The sequence below is a fragment of the Martes martes genome (genome assembly GCF_963455335.1).
Source record: "Martes martes genome assembly, chromosome: 10".
Classification (NCBI taxonomy): Eukaryota; Metazoa; Chordata; class Mammalia; order Carnivora; family Mustelidae; genus Martes; species Martes martes.
In genome coordinates this window covers 77,724,416-77,748,172 of record NC_137898.1, presented here as the reverse complement: position 1 = coordinate 77,748,172, position 23,757 = coordinate 77,724,416, and the positions used below count along the sequence as shown (strand labels likewise).

At 51.1% G+C, this 23,757-nt stretch overlaps 1 protein-coding gene across 1 annotated transcript in view; it reads right to left on the bottom strand.

The window, feature by feature from the left end:
- Window positions 1-1,732: 1,732 nt before the first annotated feature.
- PANX1 (pannexin 1) overlaps window positions 1,733-23,757 on the bottom strand; it is a gene marked incomplete at both ends in the record, with an annotated part of 38,684 nt that continues 16,659 nt past the window's right edge. The window contains 4 exons of the mRNA XM_080817525.1: window positions 1,733-1,812; window positions 2,222-2,880; window positions 3,923-4,146; window positions 14,783-14,919. Of these exons, the coding sequence (XP_080673651.1) occupies window positions 1,733-1,812; window positions 2,222-2,880; window positions 3,923-4,146; window positions 14,783-14,919 (1,100 nt within the window). The remainder of the gene's footprint in view (window positions 1,813-2,221; window positions 2,881-3,922; window positions 4,147-14,782; window positions 14,920-23,757) is intronic.

Genomic DNA, 23,757 nt, shown 5'->3' with positions numbered 1-23,757 from the left:
GGAAGAGCAGGGAAAGACTCCAGCCCCACCAACTGTGACAAAAGGGTTACATGGCACAGGACTTAGAGAATTGCTGGTTTCCTGAAAAAATGGATCTATTTTACCACCTCAAAATACAAATTAGGGGCCGTCTATAGAGAAGATGAAGCTTTTGGGGGGAAAAGAAGTACATCCTAGAAAAATAGCTCAGGAATCTTTTCAAATTATAAAAAGAAGCCAGGGTGGGGAGCTGTGACGGAGCACTTGGACACGTGATAGAAAAATGAAGGAAAGAGGAGTATTTAGGTTCCTGCGATTTCTAAGTCACATGAACTCAAAGGTAATAAATAGCACATAATAATTTAAAGCATGAATGCATCCTTGAGACTCGCCGTCAGCTGTCCATCTCAGACCCCATCACAGAAGTGCAACTAAAATCCACTTATGTGCATATTCTGAAAAAAGAGTAGAGTATTCTCAGAATATTCTGAGTAGCTTATATAACTTTTGTTTTTCAAACACTAATTAGATTACATAAACAACTCTTCCTAGGAGCCAAATGTAAACTTCAAGGTTCCTGAGGATTACTCACTTTAGTAATGTGTTAATTTCCTAAGAATAAAAACAGGGAGATCCACAAACGGAATTTTAAAGGGTTTTGTATAAAATGTAAACATAGTTTGGACCTATTTACATGGTTAGAACTGGGAAAGGTTTTTATATACTCTGAATTGGCCTTAAATGTTTATGAAATGATGCTTGGGTGTGATATAGCTGTCTGTAACATTTATTCTTTCTCCATCAATGCTAGAACATCCTTCCCAAATGGCATCCGTTCTGACATCACAGGATTCTATATTAAAATGGGTTTTTAAAAGATGTGCTCAAAATATAGATAAAATAAACCGCAAAGCTGGTCTGGGTCCAAGCACACCATATGGCCGATGTCATTTATATGTTCTGACCGTAATAACCAAGATGTGTTCTGTTCGTTAACCATCCTGTTTCGAGTCTTTTGATAACAGAGGAAGGACCTGCACAGAACCCCTTGGAAAATGGATTGAAATAACCTGTTCTATCTGCCCAGATCTCCCCACCAGGCTCTGTGACAAGCATCCTCTCCCATACAGAAGTCACAGTTCAACGTCCTCTGGACTCTGCCTGGCTCACCACGTTTCCAGGGTGGAGCGCCATGATTGTGGTTTGCCGTGGACAACGAGCAGTAGTGTGCACAGAGCCCTGGGGGACAGGAACCCACGCCAGCACTGCCCCCAGAGGAGGACACTGCCAACAGCAAGTCTGCAGCTGGCCGGTGAGTGTTTCTCTTGTGCAGTGGTCATTAGGGGCACATAGGAGGTTCCCAGTAAAGCTGTATCCTGACAGGTGTTATCATTATTTTATATAACAAATCCAAAAAGCCTCCCGAAGTCCTTGCTGGTACCCCCTGAGTCTTACTGCACATCTTTCCAGAAAGGGGCTTCTTTGAGGCACAAACAGGGCTCTGAGTCTTGCTCTGATGAGCCTTCCCACCTTCTAGGCAACGTACTCACACGTACACTTGCTAGGGCTGGCTCACCCCCATGGTGCTGCTCATCAGAAGTTCATGAATCATGCTCCTACAGCATTCTGGGGGCCGTCATTTTCCTTAGGGATTCAGTAAGGCACACTCAGAAGGACCAGCGGGGAACCTGACAGCCGATACAAATCCCAAGTCACAGAGGGTCACGGACCTCAAGCTCAAGGGGAATAAAAATCAGCAAGAAGAATCGAGAAGTCTCTGTCGAGCATTCGTCTCTCCGTTATTTACTTTAATATCACTGGGTGTGCTCGAATCTGTAAAAACAGAAAACATTTATGACAAAAAACAAGAACCGACAGCATGAATTACCTTCTCTTCTATCAATCCCGTGTTGTTTGCCTTACAAGGTTTTGCTTCTAAGCCACATTTCAGGGAACAGTGAAGTTAGGTCAGGGCTCCGGTTCAATCAACAAACTCTGTATCTTTTGAGAGAAATGGAGGACAACGGGCTGAGGCCCAGAAGTACGGGGACAAAGCCAGCAGCACAGGACAAGCGTATGTGAGAAGGACAGCACGGATGGATGCCTGGGGCAGAGACTGTGAGAGCATGACCAAGAAGCAAGGATAGTCTGGAGAAAGCACACTTTCCTCTGGAGATCTGGGGCGGCACCGATTCTTCCCCTCTGTCTCCCAGTACTGAGGTGCCCCAAGAGCTCCCCCTACCTTTGAGCTCCGTCATCCGGTCCTCCGGCTCCTCTGTCGTCATCTCCATGGGCTCCGGTTTCTTGCCATCCATGACATCCATCTTGATCATGCCAAGGTTGGTCAGGAGGACCATCGGGTCGATGCCCTGGCCACTGCTTTTAATATTCTCCAGCACCTTCAGACACCTGTAGGACTTGAGCTCACTTACGTTCTCCTCCAAGAAGAGGTTGTAGAGACTCAGGTCGTTGTACGCCTCCGACTTGAAATGCAGGACATCGAAGGTGGGCAGAATCTCATACACCCTGAGAACGTCTGTCTTCTGCCGGAATGGAACGAAGAGCGTGTAGATGACCACCGGGGCCAGGAGCACATAAACCACGAGGTTGATGAGGCTGAGCAGCTGGAAGACGCCGACGGCGATGAGCTTGCACTGAAAGCGATCGGGGATGGTGCTGTCGTTTCTCAGGATCCCAGACTTGATGCTGCAGACAAACTCGTCGGACAGTGACGAGAGGCTGATGTAATAGCCCAGGTAGACGCTTGCAGACAGGACAATGGCAAGTGTCAGCAACCGGCAGCTGACGTACTTGATGGTCAAGTTCCTACAGGTCCTCTTTGTCTTCAGGTACTGCTCCACGATCGGGTACTTGAAGTGGCGTTCAGAGATCTCCCACAGACTGCAGACAGTAACAACGAAGGAATTAAAAAAAAATTTAAACCTCCGTGAAGAGCAGATATCGAAGATGTAAATGCACAGGACAGTATTGCGCTAAAAAGCTCAAACCCCTTTCCTCCCTCCCTGCTTCACCTATGACTTTGCTGGCAGATCAGGGAATATAATTGGGTCCAAGTAAGAAGACAAGCTACCACAGAACACTCTCCCACTTAGTATTTTAAAGAAGGTCTGGTTAAACAGGTTCTATTTGCAAATTCTTAAAATGCCCAGCATCTGGTAAACACTCCACATGGACCGTTCTTATTCTAGTGTTTCTAAATCTGATTTAGATTTTCTCAGGTGTGCACAATGAAGTAGACTTTCCCGCCCAGGCAAGGGGCAGGAGGCGGACAGCTCCATGGGTGTGGGGCTCAGGTTCGGGCCCACTGGCCTGGGTGGGGTCCCAGCTCTCTCGCTGAGAGCTGGAAGCCGGTGTTTTTTAGTTGTGGAAGAGGGAGGCAGAAAATCAACGCAGTTAGTTGTAATGACATTCTGAGGGTTGAGGTAATGTACCCAGAGAAAACACAGTCTCCAGGGTAGATAAAGTATTTTAAAAATGAGAGCTATTAATACATTTACCCTTGTTGACAACAGGAACCAGAGGAAGAATGTGAAGAGACCAGGCACTGCCTGCTCGTTCCCCCCACTTCTCTCTCACTGGTTCTCTAAGCTCAGCAGTCCCATAATCCTCCTCGCTTCTCCATTGGCGCCAGTGAGTAGCTGGTGCCATCCCGTTACCCAAGCTTTTCAGAACACGAGACGGTGGCATTCCCCTCAACAAGGGAAGGCATCTGGATGTGAGGACCGGTGCTGGCGCCGGGAGGTGGGATGAGACTGGGGGCCGGCAAGCCTTCCTGGCTCCCACAGTGTGTCTGCAGGTGGATCATAGCCCCCACCCCCCACCCCATCTACTACAGTGGGAACCCTAAGCCCAGATGGGCAGGAGGAGGACTGAGAGCTCATACTCCAAAGCCCGCCAAGATACTTGCTGGGGGCTGAGTTACCTTTGCCCCATGTTCTCCTGAAGGCCTGGAACTGGGCTGGTACCATCCCTCACGTCCTGATCACACACGCTCTTCGCGGCTTGAATTGCGCGGTTGTAAACTTTGTCAAGTTCTTCCATGATGAACTTCAAATCTGAGCAAAGATGAGGGGCAGCTGCAAAACGCCAGAACAGGGAGGGCAGGTACAGGAGGATAGCCACCAGCAGCAGAATGTAGGGGAAAAACTGAAAAACAAGAGAGCCTGTCAGGGGACCCGCAGAGCCCTCACTTCTGGAACCTAAGGGTACAAGTGCTGCTCACCGTGTTCTCCTTTGGAGACCAATGTGCATGCCCACATCAAGCACGGACAGAAATCAGGCTCATTCCCTTGTAACTATTAAGTCTAAACTCACCTGCCAAGGTAAGTAACATCACTTTTTTTTTTTTAATCCCCCTTCAATAGAGTTTGAAGTAACTGGCAACTACACTAATCACAGAAGGAAACAAAAAACCAAAATGACTTCCATGTCCTTTAGAGTAATCCCTTAATAAAACCCCAGTTAAGGAACAGGTAAATGTCACAGTGGCCTCTGCTGGTTTCGGGGGGTTGTTTAATTTTCACTGCCATGGTTTTAGGCGGTCACTAATCTTAAAGCTCTCCCAGCCACCATCAATCTGGGAAAATGACGTGGAAATGCCAACCTCGGCCAAAATGGATGAGAAAAATCGTGGCCTCAGTGATCCAGTAATCACACCGTCAAACAGGTTTAAGCAGTTAAAATTCCCAGAATGCAGGATGGACCTTCTGTGCCGGGACAGAGCTGGGGACTGCCCAACACCCCCAGTGTGCACCTGAGCCAGGTCAGGTCCAGACCAGCCAATCACCATGGGCCACAGCCCCGCAGAGAGCATCTGGACAGGGATGTACGTGAGAAAGAAACATGAGGGGAGTCTGGAGTCCAGGAAAGCAAAAAGCGCCCAGGAACCAGGGCCATCAGGAAAGCCCAAGAGCAGGCAAAGGAAGACCACTAACTACAGTTAGCACGGATCTGAATTCAAGTTCGTCTTTGTGTCTGGGTGCTGAGGTCACTGAGCCTCTGACTCTTAGGCTCCCAATCTGTGAAACGGTCATGTAAGAGACGTATCATGAAGATTAAGTTAACTTGTGTCAACTGTTTAGCCTGCTGCCCAGTGTGTAAAATGCACAACACACCACCTAAAACCAACAGAAGGGCTACCTCGGGGGCACATCATACCCTTGGTCCTCACAACGACCCTGCCAAGGACTTTACTGATGGCTTCCCTTCACCAAGGGGAAGAAGCAGCCCAGAATGGTTCCTGGCCACAGAGTGCAAAGCCGGAGCCAGGGACAGAACAGGAAGCCGGACCTTTCTGAACCCAGAGCCGTGCCTTTTCCACAATACGCCATAGATTGTTTCACTTCTCTGGAAAACTCCCTGTCTTTTGGACTGGTCTCTCCTGTCTCCTCAGAGGTGTAGCAGTGATGGCCTCGAGAGGACACAGATCTCCCAACCCACATGTCTGAGAGCAGGCAGCAGACCCGGCACTGGGCCTCTTGCCATCAAGTCAGATGTACAGAAAAGTTGCAAAGACCGTACAGGGTGTTCTCGAATGACATGCATCTGGTGTTCCCACTGTTAACACTTTACATTTCCGTGGTCCACTTGTCAAGATGAAGAAGCCATCATTAACTCAATTTCAGACTTGCACTTGGAATTCTCCAGCAGTCCCATCATTGTCTTCTTTCTGCTCAAAGATCCAATTCAGGATCTGTCTGTTGATTTAGTTGTCACGTCTCCCTCGTCTCCTTGGTTCTGTGATAGTTTCTCGGGTCTTTCCTGGGTTTTCATGCAGAATAGCATTTTTTTTTCCTAAAGATTTTAAGTAATCTCTACAGCCAATGTAGGGCTTGAACTCACAACCCCAAGATCAAGAGTCACACCCTCCACCGACAGCCTGCCAAGTGGCCCAAGAATAGTATCTTTAAATGTATAAAGTAATACCTAAAAGTTCACCAAAGAAGTGGATATTTGAGTTACCACAACATCAAAAAACAAATTTATGTGTGTTTATTGACATATGGTCTGACACCAACTTGAAGAGGTAAAGGTCTCTGTACCAGAATCACAGATACCACTGACATCAGAGATTATTGCCTGCATGATATGTATTTTTCGATGTTAAATTTTAGTTAGAGATGCATTAAAAAAAAAATTCAAGCTGTCACATGTTTTCCTCTCCAGGGTCACAGCCTCCCTGACATTCCTGGAGGCCACATAGCACCGAGGTCCCCTCACCAACACTTCTACCTCCGTCTGGGGTTCTGGCCTGGGATGGGCTTTCTCCAAACCACGAACCCAGTTTGCAGGGGCCCACTGCACTGTGACATGCACAACAGGCTGAGATCTGGTGAACTCTGGCCATGTCACTCATAGTTGGCTGTGGTGAGAAGCTTGTATTCTGAAGGGCGCCCATTTGCACCGTGTCTAACGGCGTCGGTGCTGTTCCCAGAACGGAGAGCCAGGCGTTTTCTTGGGGAGCTGCAGGCTATTTCTAATTTGGGGCTGTGGGATACCTTTACAAGTCTCTTTTGTCTCAAAGTTATTTGAATTGCAGAATTTTTACCTCAAGCTGTTCTTCTGAATTAAAAAGTGACTGTTCACAGTCTGGCACTTTTTCCAATAGGCCCGTACGGAGCAATAATTAGAACCGATGACTAGATCGGCATAGCCCATGGTAATTGGAAAAATGAGTGTTCAAAGCTATTACACATTGGGTGTTTGCTTTCGCCTCGGATACCCTGTTACCTTGATCACCTCTGCAAGGAATGCAGCTGAATAATGCCCCATTTCTCGGTTGTCTGCACAGTTAATCCTCTTGTTTTTCATCCAAAACAAAAATGTGACTTTCAGTGACTCAGCAACAAGGTGGAATTAAAATCAATTCAATTGAAACAGGAATCCAAAAAAAAAAAACATTAAAATCCTTTTGTCCACATACGGAACATAGGAAAACTGCCAAACTTTAGGAGTGCACCTGCTGGATGGGAATGGCTTTGCTCGGGAGCTCCGTCTGCTCCAAATGAGGCCTGAGACCCTCGGCATCTCTCAAAGTCACGGCTGTCATGTCAGCACTGAGCTCTTCAGTGACGGCAAAGCTTCTCAAAGCCCAGGAGAACCAAACGGCAGCACAATTTCCAGTCTGTTTGCCTTCAAAGTTTCTTCAAAGTGTTGTTTCTGGAAGGGGTTGCAGTTCGGACAGCAGAACTTCAGATGGAAGGAAGCCTGGAGGGGCTCTGGTACAACCTCCCTCCACATTCCAATCCCCTCTGCCTCGTGGAAGGTGAAGACACGTCCACTTAGGGCCGAACAGCTCCTCCCCTGAAATGTAAGCGGTCACGGCTGATGGCACTAAACGCATAGGGGTAAATCCATCAAATCATCCGGGCTGGGGGGAACCTGGCTGGCTCACACAGTGGAGCATGCCACGCTTGATCCTGGGGTTAGGAGTCTGAGCCCCATGTGGGAATGGAGATTACTTAAAAAAATGAAATCTTAAAACAAACAACCAAAAAACCCGTCTGGGCTGGCAGCTGGGCCAGGTAGGAATAGCAGCTAATAATTAAATGATCAAAACATTAAAGTGACAGGCACTAAATATGTCGGTCCTTAAGTACTAAGGTCAAGGAAGGCCTTACAAAGAGATGACACCGGAACTAGGTCTTCAAGGACAGTGAGGCAATGAGAACATACAAGAATGCCGTTCGTACATTAAGACTCCACTCAAATCTCCCCTTTTTTACGGCCCTTTGGACACACTCTTTCCGCTACATGGAATTCTCTCTCCTTTTCCGCCCAGTGAATTCCTACCCATCCAGGGCACCAAAGCAAACGAGCAAGCCCAGGATGAGGACGCAGTAAGAGCAGAGGCTAGAAGGACGCACTGGGTTGAAGGGTGCCCCCTCCCCTGCCAAAACATACACCCGGAACCTCAGAACGTGACCTTGTTGGGAAATACGCCAGAGCTTGCCGGTCACCACCAGAAGCGAGAAGAGTGGCACACAGTTCTCTCCCTGAGCCCCCAAGAAGGAACTCACTGTGCTGACATTTCCAACTCCTGGCCTCCAAAAATAGGAGCGAATGAATTTGTTGTGCCAAGCCACAGAGGGGGTGGTGGTGATTTGTTACAGCGGCCCTCGGAGCTCATTTCAGGCAGAAGCAGGAACTAAATTACGAAGCCCTCGGCCTCCCACATTATAGGCAGTGGGAAGTCACCAGCGCAGAGCGTGGTGAAAACTTCCTTGAGAGATTCCTATAAGCTGTGGAGAAGGGAACCCACTGGAGAGGAGGGAGACAAGGCAGGAGGTCACGGCGGCGAGCGGCGGGAAGGGCTATGCGCTGGACTGAGGCAGCAGCGGTGAGAAGGGGGAGACCGAGGCAAGAGCCACAGACAGCGAGAAGCAAACACTGCAGTGCCCATGTGGAAGGGACGGATGGAAAAGGGAAGAACAGAGGCTAATTCGGGGTTTCTAGCTTATGCAAGGGTGTGGGTGGTAGTACCATTAGCTGATGTGAAGAAACAAGAAGAAATGGATTCCAAGCAGAGGGGAGTGAGGTGGGAGGCGGACCGGAGAAGATGAGAAATTGTGAACGTAAGACACCCATACTCAAGAACTCACATCCTAGTGGAGATGTGCAGTAGGCAGCTGAAAATAAAGGGGGAAAATCCAGCTGATCTTACAGTTCAGGACTGTGTAACACACAGAGATGGTCAGAGCCAAGAACGCCTGAGCTCATCCAAGGAGAATGCATAGGAGGGGCTGAGAGGGGCGAGGAGGGATGCGGGATCCTGACGTGAGGGTCGGGCAAAAAGAGAACCCCAGGGGTGCCTGGGTGGCTCAGTCGTTAAGCGTCTGCCTTCAGCTCAGGTCATGATCTCAGGGTCCTGGGATCGAGCCCGGTGTCGGGCTCCCCACTTGGAGGGGAGGCTGCTGCTCCCTCTCCCTCTCCCTACTATTCTCCCCACTTGTGCTCACTCTCTCTCTGGCAGTCAAATAAATAAAATCTTAAAAAAAAAAAAATACACAGGGAAGTTGTCTCCTTTTGGCCTCATGCTGTTCAGACCATAACTTGCTTTAAAGATAATCCCAGATTTGGGAAGTCTCAAGTGAAGGGCTACACAGAAAGGCTAGCGCATCCACGAGCAGCTTACAGAGGACAGAGAAGAAAGGCAGGTACTCAATCCTACTCTGCACTCAAGGGAAGACACCCAGGTTAGCAGGCCTCATGACTCGGGTCATTGGGGGAGGGTCCTGGCACAAGGAGAGACCTAGAAAAGAGAGGATGTAAGCCAAGCACTTACGTGTGGAAGCAGAAAGAGAGTCCTGAAGGCAGAATTACAAGCAAGTGATGAGGAAGCAAGGACAAACGTTCCCGAAGATCTATATGAAAATGCAACAAACTTTTTGGGAAGCAGGGAGTTCCCTTCCAGCGAATCATCTGGGAGGGCTTTAGAATTCTCCATCAGGGGTGGGCAAAGGTTCTCCTGCGAACGGCCAGACAGTAAATGTCTGTGAGCCACAGGACCCCTGGTGCGCACGTGAGAGCAGACACAGGGAATGTGTAAAGGGACGGGCATGGCTTGTGCCAAGAAAACTATTCGAGGAAATAGTTGATGGAGGGGCTGGGTTTGGTGGGAGCACGTACGTCTGAGTCTGTCAACCCCTTGCTCTGGATCCTTGCTTGTCAGAGAGTGGTCCACAGAGCACAACTACAGGATCACCCAGGCCCTTGTCAGGAAGAACGCAGGCCCCGCCAGACCTACCAGACCGGAGCCTACATCTCCACAAGGTTCCCTAGGACTAACGTGCGCACACAATTTGTGAAACCCGGGTCCAGGTGAGTGGTACCCACCCGGGAGCCCACGGCGAACCAGCAGCATCAGCACCTCCTGGGAGACTTAAGAAAACCAGACTCCTGGCCCTCCGGATCCGGGATTTTCACAAACCCCTGCCCCTCGGGGGTAATGCTAAGGTATGGAAACCTCTGGTCTGGGAGTCTCCGTGGATCCCTCCAAACTAAGTTTCACTAAATCCACTTAAATAAAGATTTGCCCGTTCTATCAATTTTATTTTCTTACTCTGCGGCTTTTTTGTTTCAGTCAAAACCTTGCTTTCCTGTTTCAGAAAAGAAAAAGCTTGCCTAGCCGCTGCCTACATTAAGCTCTTGAACAAAGAACAGAATGCGAAAAGAAAAAAAAAAAAAAGGCCCATTATCAAAGAGTCCTTGAGCACCACCTGCCGGTCCCCCTGACTGCACACACATTTCTACAAAAGCCATTCCTTGGAGCTACTGGAAGCTGGAGTGAGTGGAGGAGGAAGAGGAAGGGAAGCGTGAAGAAGTAGCTGGGGGGAATCACGGCATTCCTTACACTGGGACCACAAACTCCATATGGATGTACACTTAAATATTCCAGTGGGTAATTTCTTTGGGGGGAGTTTGGGCTCCCTGGGGGGTAGGTCTGGTGTCGGCCCTGACTTGAGGAGTGTTCCCATAAACCCTGGGCCTCCAGCGCCCTCCCCCTGGCCTTGGGAGGCTCCCAGAGAATGAAGCCTGAGCAGGCCCTAGGAACTGCTTCATTTCCCCACCCTCCCCCCGCAACAGACGTGTTCTGAGCCCCTGCCACGGGCGGTGCCCTGTCCCAGGCGCCTGCTGCCGCATGAGACTCAGGAACCTGTGGGCTTAGCAAAACATCCCTTCAGTAGAATTCGGGCGAGTATGTGCTACCTCCCACGGTTGTTCCGGGAACAGCACAGGCTGCTCTGGGAACGCACAACAGAGACCAGAGTGCAGGGCAGCTCACGTTCTGCTCCGCCAGCGCCCCGTTTTTGGGATCTGCCAATTAGAGGGGCAGATTAGAGGGGAGGGGGCTTCTGGGGGTTGGATCTGGAGCTCCGGAGGGGCGGGGGTTGCCGATGAAGACCCCGGTGCTGATGGCAGAGGGGAGGAAGCCGAGACAGATGCCAGGTGAGATGATCCAGGGAAGGGGGTGGTGTGACAATGGAAGGGGTCTAGGATAGAGGCCTGGAGGAGCCCCAACTTCTCAGTGATGGGCAAACGAGACGCCGTCTGCCAAGGAGACCCTGCCCCAAGAGTCCGGAGCATTTCTGCTGAATGAGGGCATGGTCCGCTAAGAGCAGGCAGGTGGGATAAGCCCTAAGAAGCAGGCATTTACACGGCATCACAGGGTTGCTGGGGACGCGGGGAGAGCATTCTAGATGACAGAAGTGCCAAAACGAACTCGGAGTGTGGCGGCCATGGGAGTGGAGGACACATGGAAAGAGGGGTAAGTCCTTGGGGAGCAGACAGAGGGTGGTGCGTCACAGGCATCACCCGGGAGGACAGAGCTCCCGTGGGATGGAAAGGTCTGTGAGCCACCTCCGGAGTTGTGACGACTGAGGACTGACTGGGCGCGTGACAGTCGGGGAGGTGGGGATGACACAGCCAGATGCCCAGAACAGCTGGGAGCTGGGCTTCTGCGTGAAAGAAGCCCAGCCAGGGTCAGGAGTGAAGCTGTGCAGAGAAGACACACACCTTTGTGCCTGTCCCAAACCAAGGGGCCCCCCTCTGCACCACCCTGCTGCCAGAAAATCCTTTCTGTGTGGAGCTGAGGCTCACCAGGTGAGCCTGGGGGCAGCGTGCAGACTTCTGAAGCCACACTCGGCAATCAAGGGTCCGCTGAATGCAGAGAGGCCGAAAGAAAACCACCGGGAAGAACTCTGGGAGCTCGGGGTGGAATCCAACAGCCCCGCGTCCGGGTGTACGCTTGCGAGACCCGCGGGCAGGGGCTCGCGCAGATGCCCGTCCACCTGTGTCTGTGCGGCGTTCACGGCAGGAGCCGGGTAGCGGAAGCTGCCCGGGGCCCCTGGGGGGAGGCGCAGACACACAAGACGTGGTTGACACACATGATGGAGTCTGACCCAGCCTTAGAAAGGGGAGGGAGTTCTGGTCACGTGACATGAGAAGGGTCGTGAAAACGTTATGCAGAGTTAGATAAGCCAGACGTCAATTTTAGTATATGTGCTGCCGAAGCGAGCACAGATAAGCCAGACGTCAAAGGACACATCTCCTACGACTGCAGCTACAGGAGGGGACTGGAAGGGCAGACAGCAGACAGCAGGACGGTGGGGGCTGGGAGTTTCAGTTTGGGAAGGCGAGAAGGGTCAGACAGATCTTGGCAATGAGCGTACTTCACGCCGCACAGCTGCTCACCTGAGAACGGCTAGGAAGGTAAATTTCACGTGGTGTGTACTTTGTCACCACTAAACAAAAACACCGGAAGAGGAAATCAGCGTGGAAACAAAGCAGCTAGAATCGCACAGTCTGGACAGGCCAATACCACCACATGGATGTGCACGTCTGCCCTCGGATCCCGCTCTCCTCCGGCCTGGCTGCAGCCCTAGCTTCTGTGACAACCTGCATCAGTCCCCAGGGCTGCTCTGACCAGGGCCCACACGCCGGGCAGTTTAAACAATGCTTCCCCTCTGAGTTTGGGTGGCTGCATGTCTAAAACCAAGATGTTGGCAGGTCCGGGCCCCCGCCAGTGCCGCAAGCAGAGGACCCTTTCAGCCTCATGCACGTTCTGCTCGAGTCCGTGTGTCACACGCCGTCTTGTCCTCAGCATCTCAGATCTCCTCACTCTGTGTCTGCAAACAATTTCCCTCTGTCATGAAGGCACCAGTCACAGAGGACAGTCACCTGTCCCAACTCTGGTAGGACCTCACCGTAACTAATTCCACTTGCAACAACCCTGTTCCCACAAAAGGTCCCATTTGAGGGGTACAGGTGTTAGGACATCAATCCATCTTTTAAGGGCTACAATTCAACACGCAACACCACCCAAATGAAGATGCGGTATTCTTGGGCATTGGCTATTTTTTTAATCGACTCCTGAAATTACACATGAAAACCTGGACAAGGATTTGAGGCTCCGGATGAAGTCAGCTGCCCCTGGAGAAGATTTATTTCTGCTGCTGGCTGGCGGGCAGACTAGAGGCACGGACGATCCCCCATCTCCTCATTCCATCAGTACTGAAATGATTCAAATCAGGACTCTAGTCCCCATGAGGGCTGGTCTAATTCAAGATCATCCCTTACTCCCCAGGTAAGGACTTTTGAGCCTGGGGTGTTGTCCAGGGTCCTTCCAACTTGGCTGGTCCCACCTCTAATTTCTGCCCCCAGCCCTGTGAATCTGGAAAGATCTCTCTGCCAAATTTCCATCCAAATAAGCTGGACTACCAGCACCAGAAAGAGAGCCGCTCAGCCTCTCACTGGCACTGGAGAGAGAAGGCTTGGTTGCCGCCACTGCTGTATACGGTTTCTGCCTCTGTACTGCAGGGCAGGGGACAGCCAGGGACCGGACTCTAGTCTTAGAGCTGGCAACGAGTCCTGAGTCCCGGCTTGCTCTCTAGGTGCCCTTCACCTTACACTGCAGCAAAATCCTTGAGTTTCTTCCTGCTCTAAAAGTTTCACAGTCTCTACCATCCCTGCCAGCACTTACACCAGACAAGCCAGATTATACATTCTTCTGTGGCTCCATTAATGCCCAGCCCAGTGACAAATTACAACCTCCCTTCTCCCAAGAGCATCACAACAAAGGGACCTAAGCCATAACTGCATGGATTTCGACTTGCAAACAAGGCTGTTCAGCTTCTGGAACTATGCCCATTCATATCATTATCGGTTGGCCTGGCTACTATACATGCAGAGTTGACGGAGACCCAATGGATGCCAAGGCTAAAAGTCAAGGAGAAAAGCCCAACCCCAGAGAAGAAAGGAGTCATTGTAGGGCATCACTGTGCCCGAGAACATACAATTAATAAACAGGGGAAGAGGCCTGAGTCATAGTAAAGGACTTAAACTGCTCATTTTTAGAAAGAAGGATGCTGTGTTCAACAATAGGTCAAGGCTGGAGAGAGTCAAACATCAGCCTGTGGCTTTTCAGAAAGTAAAACAGCATGCTTTCCTCAATGGAGGAGAAGAGCAGAAGAAACACACATCTTCTATTTGTTTTCACAATGGACAAAAGACCAGCGATTGAAAATAATGACAGGCAGACGCATGATCCTATTTCTGTATGCACAGAGAAGACCTAATGCAGCCACTCCCTTACACAGAGAATGTTCTCCTGCACAAACCCACAGACTCCGGCTCAAGTTCCCCATGGCCCATCCTCTATGCACCCGTCTCCCCCGTCTCCACCACTCCCCCGACACAGAGCTCCTAACTATCTGTACCTCTTCTCTGTAAGACGTCGTAGCGTGCCTCCCCGTCCTTGAGGTATCTGGACCCATCAGAGAGCAGAGCAATCTATCCCGAAGGCAACACCCCCAGAGGGAGTCCTCACCAGGCTTCCCGACGTTGCAGCAAAACACACTGGCTGTACGTCAGCCCTTACTTTTGCCAGGAGACCCTGTAAGCAGTGAAAAGGCACCGGCCAAAGCCAGGTGCGAGTGCTAGCTCTGCCCCGTCTAACACTGCCCACCCAGGCTCCACCGGGAGCCTACTCTGCATCACACACCACTGGGCAGTAAGGGTAGAAAGGGGACTAAGACATAAGAGGTGTCCCCTGGGACAGAGCTAAAATCCAAAGAGTGCCCCTGCATCCTGCTAGCGAGGGTGCTGGACCAGGTCATCTCCGAGGTCTCTCTTGACTTGAAAGCACTCTGGCTGTCTGATCCGTGGGATGGCACTGTGGGCTGGCCACAGTCTCTGTGTGAACGTGGACAAGCGTGGCCTCTCGGGGGCCCCGTTCCCACAATGACAGAGCAAACAGGTGAGACTCGCATGTATCCGCAGTTACCTTATGCAGCCACAGCGGAAGGCGTCCGGAATCACCTTGCAAGGAGCCCTGCTGAACAGCAGCCCAGCAGTAGGAATCCACAAAGGCAGCCTGCCGCCAGGAGAAGGAGCTTGGGGAGAAACAGCTTATCTGGGTACCTGAGAAGCAAAAACAGATGGTGCCAAATAAATGTGAGTGCAGGGTCTGGACCCACCCCTCCACCCCAAGCCCTCCCTCCCGTGTTAGCGCAGGACTGAGAGAAGGGAGGGGTGACGGGGCAGGGGGAGGAGGAGGAGGGTCGGTCAGAAAATTGGACTAGCGGAGGACTCCTTCAGAACAGAGAAGTCAGGGCTTCAAGCCTGACGAAGGGAAGGCCAAAGGAGCATCTGGTGATGGGTCACTGGAGGGCAAATCAGCAGTTTTCTGTCTCCTCCAAGGAAAACGGTGGCACAGGCGAAAGCACAGCCCGAGTGGGAGTGCGCAGCCCCGCAGACAGGGCAGACAGGGGGACGGGTGCGGGGTGGGCAGAGGGAGACATGTGGGGGAGCAGGTGTGCAAGGCAGGTGTGGGGACCTGCGACTCAGGCCCAGAGCAGCCGTACCATCTTCCACACCCCACGTGGCCAGAGAGATGCCAAGTGCTTGGGCTCTGCTGCTGGTTCTATTCAAACCCAGCCCTGCCAATCACAGCTGGGTGACCTCAGGTCACTTCACCTTCCCAAGCCAAGGCTCTCCAAACGGATGCTGGCCTTGATGCCTGCGTTCTCCGTAGGCGCCTGGTTCCCAGGAGTTGCTCAGTAAGCATTACATTCTTCTGTACGAAGTAACTAGCAAGTGCTGTTATTGCTTGAAAAGTGGGGGGACGCCAACCCTAGACAGAGGGGAAAGGGACGGTAGGGAGGCACCTGGGTGGACTTCCCTTGTCTCTGGAACAGAAAAAGCCCCAAAGAGTCACCTCCCTCTGGGGAGGGGGAGGGCTTTATACTTGTGGCAGGAGAGGGCAGTAAGGGGGGGCTGTTGTCCAGGGAGCAGAGTCTGATGGTGGAGGAGGTACAATGGACCCAGAGCAGTCCCCCTTCATTGGGGACTTCTGTGCCCGGAGACACTAAGAAAGGACTTCTTAGGGGGCGCTTGGGTGGCTTAGTTGTTCAGTGTCTGCTTTCAGCTCAGGTCATGATCCTGGTCCTGGGATGGAGCCCCACATCCGGCTCCCTGCTCTGTGGGAAGCCTGTTTTCTCCTCTCCCACTCCCCCTGCTCGTGTTCCCTCTCTGTCTCTCTCTCTCTCTCTGTGTCAAATAAATAAATAAAATCTTAAAAAAAAAAAAAAAAAAAAGAAAGAAAAGAAAAGAAAGGACTTCTCGGCAAGAGCCCTTAGGGGAGATGGCTGTGAAAACTCACACACTATCGGAAAGTGTCTGATAATCGGGTACGTTCTTGCCAGCTGGGAATGGCTTAGGCATGAGTTGGGGGATTTCCAGGACCTTTCAATTCTCATATCCCATTGAACTTGAGTTCTTGCATTTTATAAAAATAGACTAGCCGGAACAGCGCAGAACCATGGGGCTGACTTCACAAAGCTCTTGTGTTAGCATGACTTTGCTAAATGCTGCCCGCGCAGTCCCACCCACCGAGGCTGACTGAGCCCAGTGGCAGATACAGGAGGCAGCCCCGGGGTTATAAATGGATGGGCAACTGGCCCAGAGAAGAGTGTCCAAATGCTTGCTCATGAAAATGGGCCGTGCTAGTAGGAGTTCAGGAAGATCTGTCCGTCCCGTGTATCCATTAGGTACAGTCCTCGCTGTGCACATAGCCAACACGTCGTAACATTCTTTCTACAGGAGAGTGTGCAGCAAGTCCTGTCTTGGGACTTCCCAAACCTACCCCAATGTGCTGGGAGAAAACGCCAAACCATAAATAACTGAACTGTTTATACCAAAGCTTTTGCAAAAGAGGAAAAAAGAAAACATAACTGAGTCTAGAGAGACAGAAATTACAGTGGCGCTGAGCTCAAAAGTAAACGTTCTTCGTCTGCAACAGAAGGTCAGAAGAAAAGACGACAGACAGCCAATATTCACCAGACACTAAGCCGCCCTTAACTCACTGCCTCATTTCAACCTCACACTGAATCAGAGAGGGAGGGAGAACACGATGCCTTCTCTTCCTTTTGCCCTCGATGAAACCGAAGCTCAAAGTCACCCCTACCCGAACTAGTGACTGGTGATGGCAGAATTCTAATCCCTCAGTCTCTTAAACCCTCCTCTCTGTGCCAGTTGCTCCGGCGAGGGCACGCTGGGGAGGTCCTGGACCCAGCGTCTGTAGGAAAGGAGGTGGTTTGGGAAACAGGTCCTTCCAAGTGAGCAGGAGGGGCAGAACTTTCTGGGAAGACTCAAGGACAAATCCCAGAAAAGGAAACAAATCAAGCCCTGAGGGGTATTTCTGGGCCAGCTCTGAGAAACAAAGGAAGCCCAGAGCCAGGCAGCAGCTGGAGCCAAACTGATGGGAGTAACGGAAGGGCAGAGCAAGAGGGCCTGGGCTGTGCAGGCCCTGCAACCTCTGCCTGGCCCCGGGCAGCCCACCAGCCTGGCTTCCGGGCACACACCTGCCAGGTGCTCAGTGGCCGCCGGAGCCTAGGACGCTGGGGACCTGTAGCGTCCTGACTCATCTCTCCAAACGTACTTCCACAACCTTCATCTCACTGAGTCTTCAAAATCATACATAAGCATCTAAGTACGGTGCTTTGTATATTTTCCTACTTTGTCTAGTGCAGAAAGCTTCTGGTCCAAAAGAAAAAATAAAAAAGGGCACTGAACCAAATTAATTCACCAGGTTTCTGTTTTCCACACCCAAGACTGTTTCTTTCTTTCTTTTTTTTTTTTTTAAGAGAGGGAGGTGGGGTGGGAGGAGCAGAGGGAGAGGGAGAGAAAGCACCCAAGCAGGCCCCATGCCCAGTGAAGAGCCTGACGAGGGGCTGGAGCTCATGACCCCGAGACCATGACCGGAGCCAAAATCCAGAGTCGGACGCTTAACCAACTGAGCCACCCAGGCGCCCCCCCAAACCCAGCTTTTTAAAAAGAACCCACCAAGGCTAACATTAGCTGAGATGGGCATAATCAAGTGTTATCTCGTAAAAGAGTTCTGAGGCCCAAGGCACTACCCATCCCTGCTAATAAGAGCAGAATGAATGGTTTTCCCCTTCGGGGCCCAACAAATTAGACAGAGGCCCCATCAGTGCACAACACCCTCCCTAAATGGACAGGGAGAATAGCTGGTACCTAGCAACCTCTGGTCCACAGGTGACCACAACACCGCACAGTCAAAGAGGAACCCAAGACCAAGGTGGCAAGCCGCAGACGGAACCTACGTGGCTGCTTTCATTCAGTCAAGCGCTGATGGCGTTAAGAGCAGAACAGAAAACAGGTTGCTAAGTGCAGACGCAGAAGGAGAAAAGGAAGCTGGACGCAGACCCTGGCTCCACAGAACCATGGAGCCAGATTACACCCAGAAGAAAAGACCGGAGAACGAAGCAGCAGGCTGAGTGGTTCCTTTCCTGTGGGGGAGAACCCAGAAAGTCTACACCACGGGAAAGAAGGCCTTGTATAAAGCTAGTGTAAAACCTGACGACTGTCCAGTGAATAAAATTCCCATGACCTGGGTACCAGGGCAAAAAAGGCACAAAAAGAACTCAATGTTCCAGGAAAGACGCAAAGTAGGACTCCATGTATCTACCTGTTATTTTCTTTTAAAACTTTTGACATCTGAGATTAACTCAAATACACAGAATATTACGGAAAATAATAGGAGGGTATGTGATATGGTGAGTGCTGTGAAATGTGTAAGCCTGACGATTCACAGACCTGTACCCCTGGGGTAAATAATACATAATATGTTAATAAAAATCTAAAAAAAATAAAAAATAATAGACACCCAGGAACTTAAAGCAATATGAACATTTTGCTGTATTTACTCCGTTTTCTTAAATTAAACATTTTATTTTGATTTTTTTCACACCTACAGAGAAATTACAGGAATATTCCAATGATGTTCATCCATTAAAAGGAAGGAAATCCTGCCATTTGAAACCGGATGGTCCTTGAGGGCATTCTGGTAAGTGATATAAGTCGCACAGAGAAAGGCAAATACTGTATGATCTTGCTTAGATGTTTTATCCAGTAAAACCAAACTCCTAGAAACGGAGAACAGTCTGGTAGTTGCCAGAGGGGGAAGGTGGAGATGGGGTACAGGAAACGGGTGCAGGTGGTCGAAGAGTACAAACTTCCAGCTGTACGATAATTAAGTTCTGGAGATGTAACATACAGCGTAGTGACCATAGTTAAAACTACAAAAGCTGCTGCTTAGCAAATCTTTTTTTTTTTTAAGATTTTATTAATTTATTTGACAGACAGAGATCACAAGTAAGCAGAAAGGCAGGCAGAGAGAGAGAGAGAGAGGAGGAAGCAGGCTCCCTGCTGAGCAGAGAGCCTGATGCGGGGCTCGATCCCAGGACCCTGGGATCATGACCTGAGCCGAAGGCAGAGGCTTTAACCCACTAAGCCACCCAGGTGCCCCTGCTAAGCAAATTTTAAAAGTTCTCATCACACTCTTTCTCTGTCAAAAAAATAAGCAAAATCTTTAAAGATGCAATACCGCTAACAGTATTCGGACCTTCCCAACTCCCCTTTAGAGCGATCTCTCTCTCATCGCTTCTCGGCCTTTTGGCTAAGATCAAGTGTAGAGCGATCCTCTCCCCACCAATCGGACCCCAATCCTGCACCAGATGCCACATATCTTCAGCCACCTTATCACCTTCTCCTGGAAGGGTTCCACAGCCTTTCTCTGTCATCTGCAGCCCTAATGGGGGTGAAGGGCACAGGCCCTCTGCTCTGTGGGAGGCCCCCCGATTTCTGTCCATCTGATCATCTGTCCATGCTCTGACCAATGTCTGCATTACGGGCAGGACGCCCCCACGAGGGTGCGGGTCCTCGGCAGGACTCCCTAGGAGGCACCTGGCATCAGTCTCCTCCAGGGTCAGTGACATCACATAGGACGGCTACGTGCTCAAGCCAATGTCAGGGCTCTTTGTCCCTGAGACAGACGTTGTCTATGTGGAGATCCCAGACTGTGCAAGTCTTTGGTTGCCCAGCAGGCTTGCACCCGGTGGTGAGTCAGGCACTTCCACAGGGGTTGCACAGTGAAGGTTTTCCAACTTCATCCTTCCCTCTGTGTGTTGGTCAGTATTGTACTGGAGAGAGGAACTTCCCCTTCCCCAGTTTCTGACCAGCTCCGTGCCCTTTAACATGGGCACCCTGCACTTTGTGGCACAGATTTCTGGGCTCTTCTTGTACTTTCCCTGTCCCAGCCCTGCCGCTGGCCCTGTCTTCAGGGAGCCCTTGGTTCCTTTTAGTAGGTAAAGCAATTCCTAAGCCCAGGATATGGATACAAGATGTGTTCACTGCTACTGGGGTGTCATTGCTCCTTGCTGCCTGCAACAGACGCAGCGAGGAAATCAGTGTGTGTGTGTGTGTGTGTGTGTGTGAGAGAGAAAGAGAGAGAGTGTGTGTGTTTATTCTAATTCCAATATACACCCCTGGCCTCCCCCAGTCCATATTTGCATCTCCTATCTTTTACAGTGAGACTCCTAGATCCCAAATAGACCAACAGAGTTACCCATTTTCTCAATCCGAAAATGCACACAGAATAATTTCAGAATTTTTAAAGCCAATGTCATCTCCTGATTTTCATTTTAAAAGGCTTCCTCCGGATGCCATGTCAATAATTGCCCATCCAGGGTCAAGAACAGAAGCAGACACAGGTCAGGAGTCTAGCACAACATCACAGCAGAGACACGGTCTGCAAAAGCAGTCCCAGCGCACAGCGGCCTCAAGCCTCTTCTACTATTGCCTCTCAGGCGCGGTGTGAGCCCAGCCAAAGGCACAGGGTCTGCGAAAGGGAGAGAAATGCAAAAGGCCAAACGGAAGGCAGAGAAAGAAATCAACACAAACATCTCTGCTATCTTGCCACTGCTGTGTTAAAAAGAACAGGAAACTCACACAAAATCTGTACCTAGAGCACTAACCAAACAGCAACGATCCCGATAAAAACACGAGCATGATGACAGGGGCTGTAAGGAAGGCTGCTGAGTTAGCGCACAAGACTAAAAAGCAAAACTCACGAAGACCAGAGGGAACTGCGTGACGGCACTTCTAAAACACAGCGTGAGGCCGGGGGAGGCCAGAAGAAGAGCCTGGGGCGAGTGGGCACCATGGACACGCCGAGACAGAAGAACGGAGGTGACCCCCCATTCCACTGGCATCCCCCTGGGTGCTGAGCACATGCAAGCTACTTCCCATCACAGAATCGCCTACGAAAAGAGGGCAGGGGTCATTTATTAAACACTACGATTAAGTAGGAATTAGAAGCTCTTGTTCAATCCAATAAAAAGAGCCGACGGACTAGTTATCATTTGGTTCCATTTGTCTGAGGCAGAAACGAGGCTCCGAGTAACTTCCAAAGTCAGACAGCTGGCACTTGGTATAGGTGCGACACACTCCCAAGTTCGCGGGCCCTACTCTTTCCCGGGTGTGATGGCAGCCTGGGAACGAGGGAGCAGTGGGGAGAGAAAGCGGAGGCAGGGCAGGGAGGCAGGGTGGAAGGGAGAAGGACAGGTGCGGCGCAATGCCAGGCCAGCCAAAGACACAAGAAGCAGCAGAAAAGGGCCAGGGTCTGTGTCCCCAGCAGCCTGGGCCTGAGCTTCGAGTTCATGAGAAAGCGTCACCGAAAACCACAGGGCCAACAAGAGCAGCCCCAGGTGGCCAACGGCTGGTGAGTGAAGACCTACCCCGAGCACCTAATGCTGATTTGTGGGGAGTAGGAAGACTGCTGGCGAGGTGCAGAAGAGGAGACCGCGGGCATGGACGTCGCTCAGCAGGAGTGGAGGCTGGAGGCACGGAAGGGAAGGACCAGAGCAAAGAGACTGTACCACCACGAAGGCCACAGCGGCAACCAGACATGTGAGAGCCGGGATTAAGTTCTGGTGGCAAAGCCAGACTTGCCGCACCTCTGCCAGAGGAAATGCGGTCTTGATTTCCGTACTGTTAGAGGGCGCAGTGGGGAAATGAGGTGTCGTTTCAAAATGAACATGAGAAATGGATGCTGCCCCAAAAAGGAGGTCAGGGGTCTGAGGTCAGCTTAAGAAAAATGTCAAAAGATACAGAGACACGTGTGCCTTTGTCACGTCCTGTGTTACTTTCTTCAGTGTGCCTGGAAAGATCTGAATGTCACCTGTACTGGCTGGTTTACTTCTCTGTCTTATCTTCTCCAGCCCTCGAACACCCGTGCCCCAAAAGCCCGCCGTGGATCACTGGGATCTTAGATGTGATGGGGCCATAGCCTGAGACCAGACCCAACGTTGTTAAGTCCCTCTGTCACCTCCTCACCCTCGGTGACGGCTTTGAAAAGCTAGCTTTTGGGGTTCTGGCAACAAAGGAACCCTACTGTGAAAAGGCCTTCGGTGTCTCAATCTGGGAATGAATCCGAGATTGGTGACTCCAATAAAATGAAAAGAACTTGGAACAACTGTTACTATTATTTAGATAACTGGTCATGAGACTTCTTTGCAAATACAAAGACATTCTAAGTAGACCAACTCTGGCTTCAGGGCGAATGCTCTTTTCTCAAGAAACCTTAGAAAAGAAGAGATATTCAAGTTCCTCCGAGCTGGGTATTTAACGGCACAGCAGAGAGAGCCAGGGACCCCCGCCCTCCCCAAGTGCTCTGTTCTTCCTGCATCTATTACAGGGCAACAGAGCACGGATGTTCTCCCTAAGGTGCTCAGAACTCGTCAGTGAGCAAGGACTCACTGGGCATGACTATGTCCATGGTGTTATGCGGGAAAGGGGGGATTCTAAGGTAAAGAAGACAAGGTCCCTGTCCTCGAAGAGCTTACAGCCCAGTGGAGGAGGCCAAGACAATGACACTAATGGTTCAAAAACAGAGCAAACTGCATACAGGCAATGGCTAGGCCATGGCAGCAGTTCCCATTCGAAGGGAGGAGGACCCAGGCTGGGGAACCAGTACAAGCAGATACTGGGGTCTTTCGAGTTCCCAGCTCATTATGAAGGGGAGCAGACCACTGTGCCTGGAACACAGAGCCCAGCCGGCATCAGGGAAAGGACGTCCCTGCAGACTTGATTCTGTGGTGCTGGCAGGAAGGGCTGGATGGAGGGTGGGGGAGCTGTGTTTTAATGTCCTTGAGGCTGTCCTCTGCACAGAGTGGTCCTGATGACCCGCAAAGGCCCAAGTGCTGGGCTGGGAAGGGCTAGCTGTGACCTTAGCAGAGCAGACGGCCCCCGCCACTGACCCCAGCAGGAATGCAAGCAGTGGGGAGGATAGCCCCAGAGCAGCGGGGCCCACGCCCTGGCACAAGCGAGCGGCTTTGGTGCTGGGGTGCGAGCTTGCCCGGCTCCCCCTCCGCTGCCCCTCACTCCTCACTCTGGGATCAGAGCTGCTTTCCCCCCGGGCTCTGCGGGCCCCTGGCCGGTTATCTGACCTCCGTGGCCCTTAGCTCCTCATCCTCCGGAGACACCTGTGCCAGGGTATGGTTAGCGGCCAGTCTCCCCAGACGCCTGCCCGGCCCCAGATGGGGGTCCGGTGCTCACTGTGCTGAGCAACCTCATCCGCACAGCCCTGTGAGATGGGCTCCATGACTCCCCATGTCACTGAGGAGGAAACTGTGCGACAGGGAAGTTCGGCAACTCGTCCGAGGTGGATGCGTCACCCGCCAGGATGAGCCCAGGCGGTCTGCCTCCAAAACTCACATCCTTTTTTTTTTTTTTTTTTTAAAGATTTCATTCAACTCTTTGAGAGAGAAAGTGATAGCAAAAGATCGAGTGGGAGGAGGAGCAGGGTGAGAAGGAGAAGCAGGCTCCCCGCTGAGCAGGGAGCCTGATGCGGCACTAGATCTCAGGACCCTGGGATCATGATCTGAGCCGAAGGAAGAT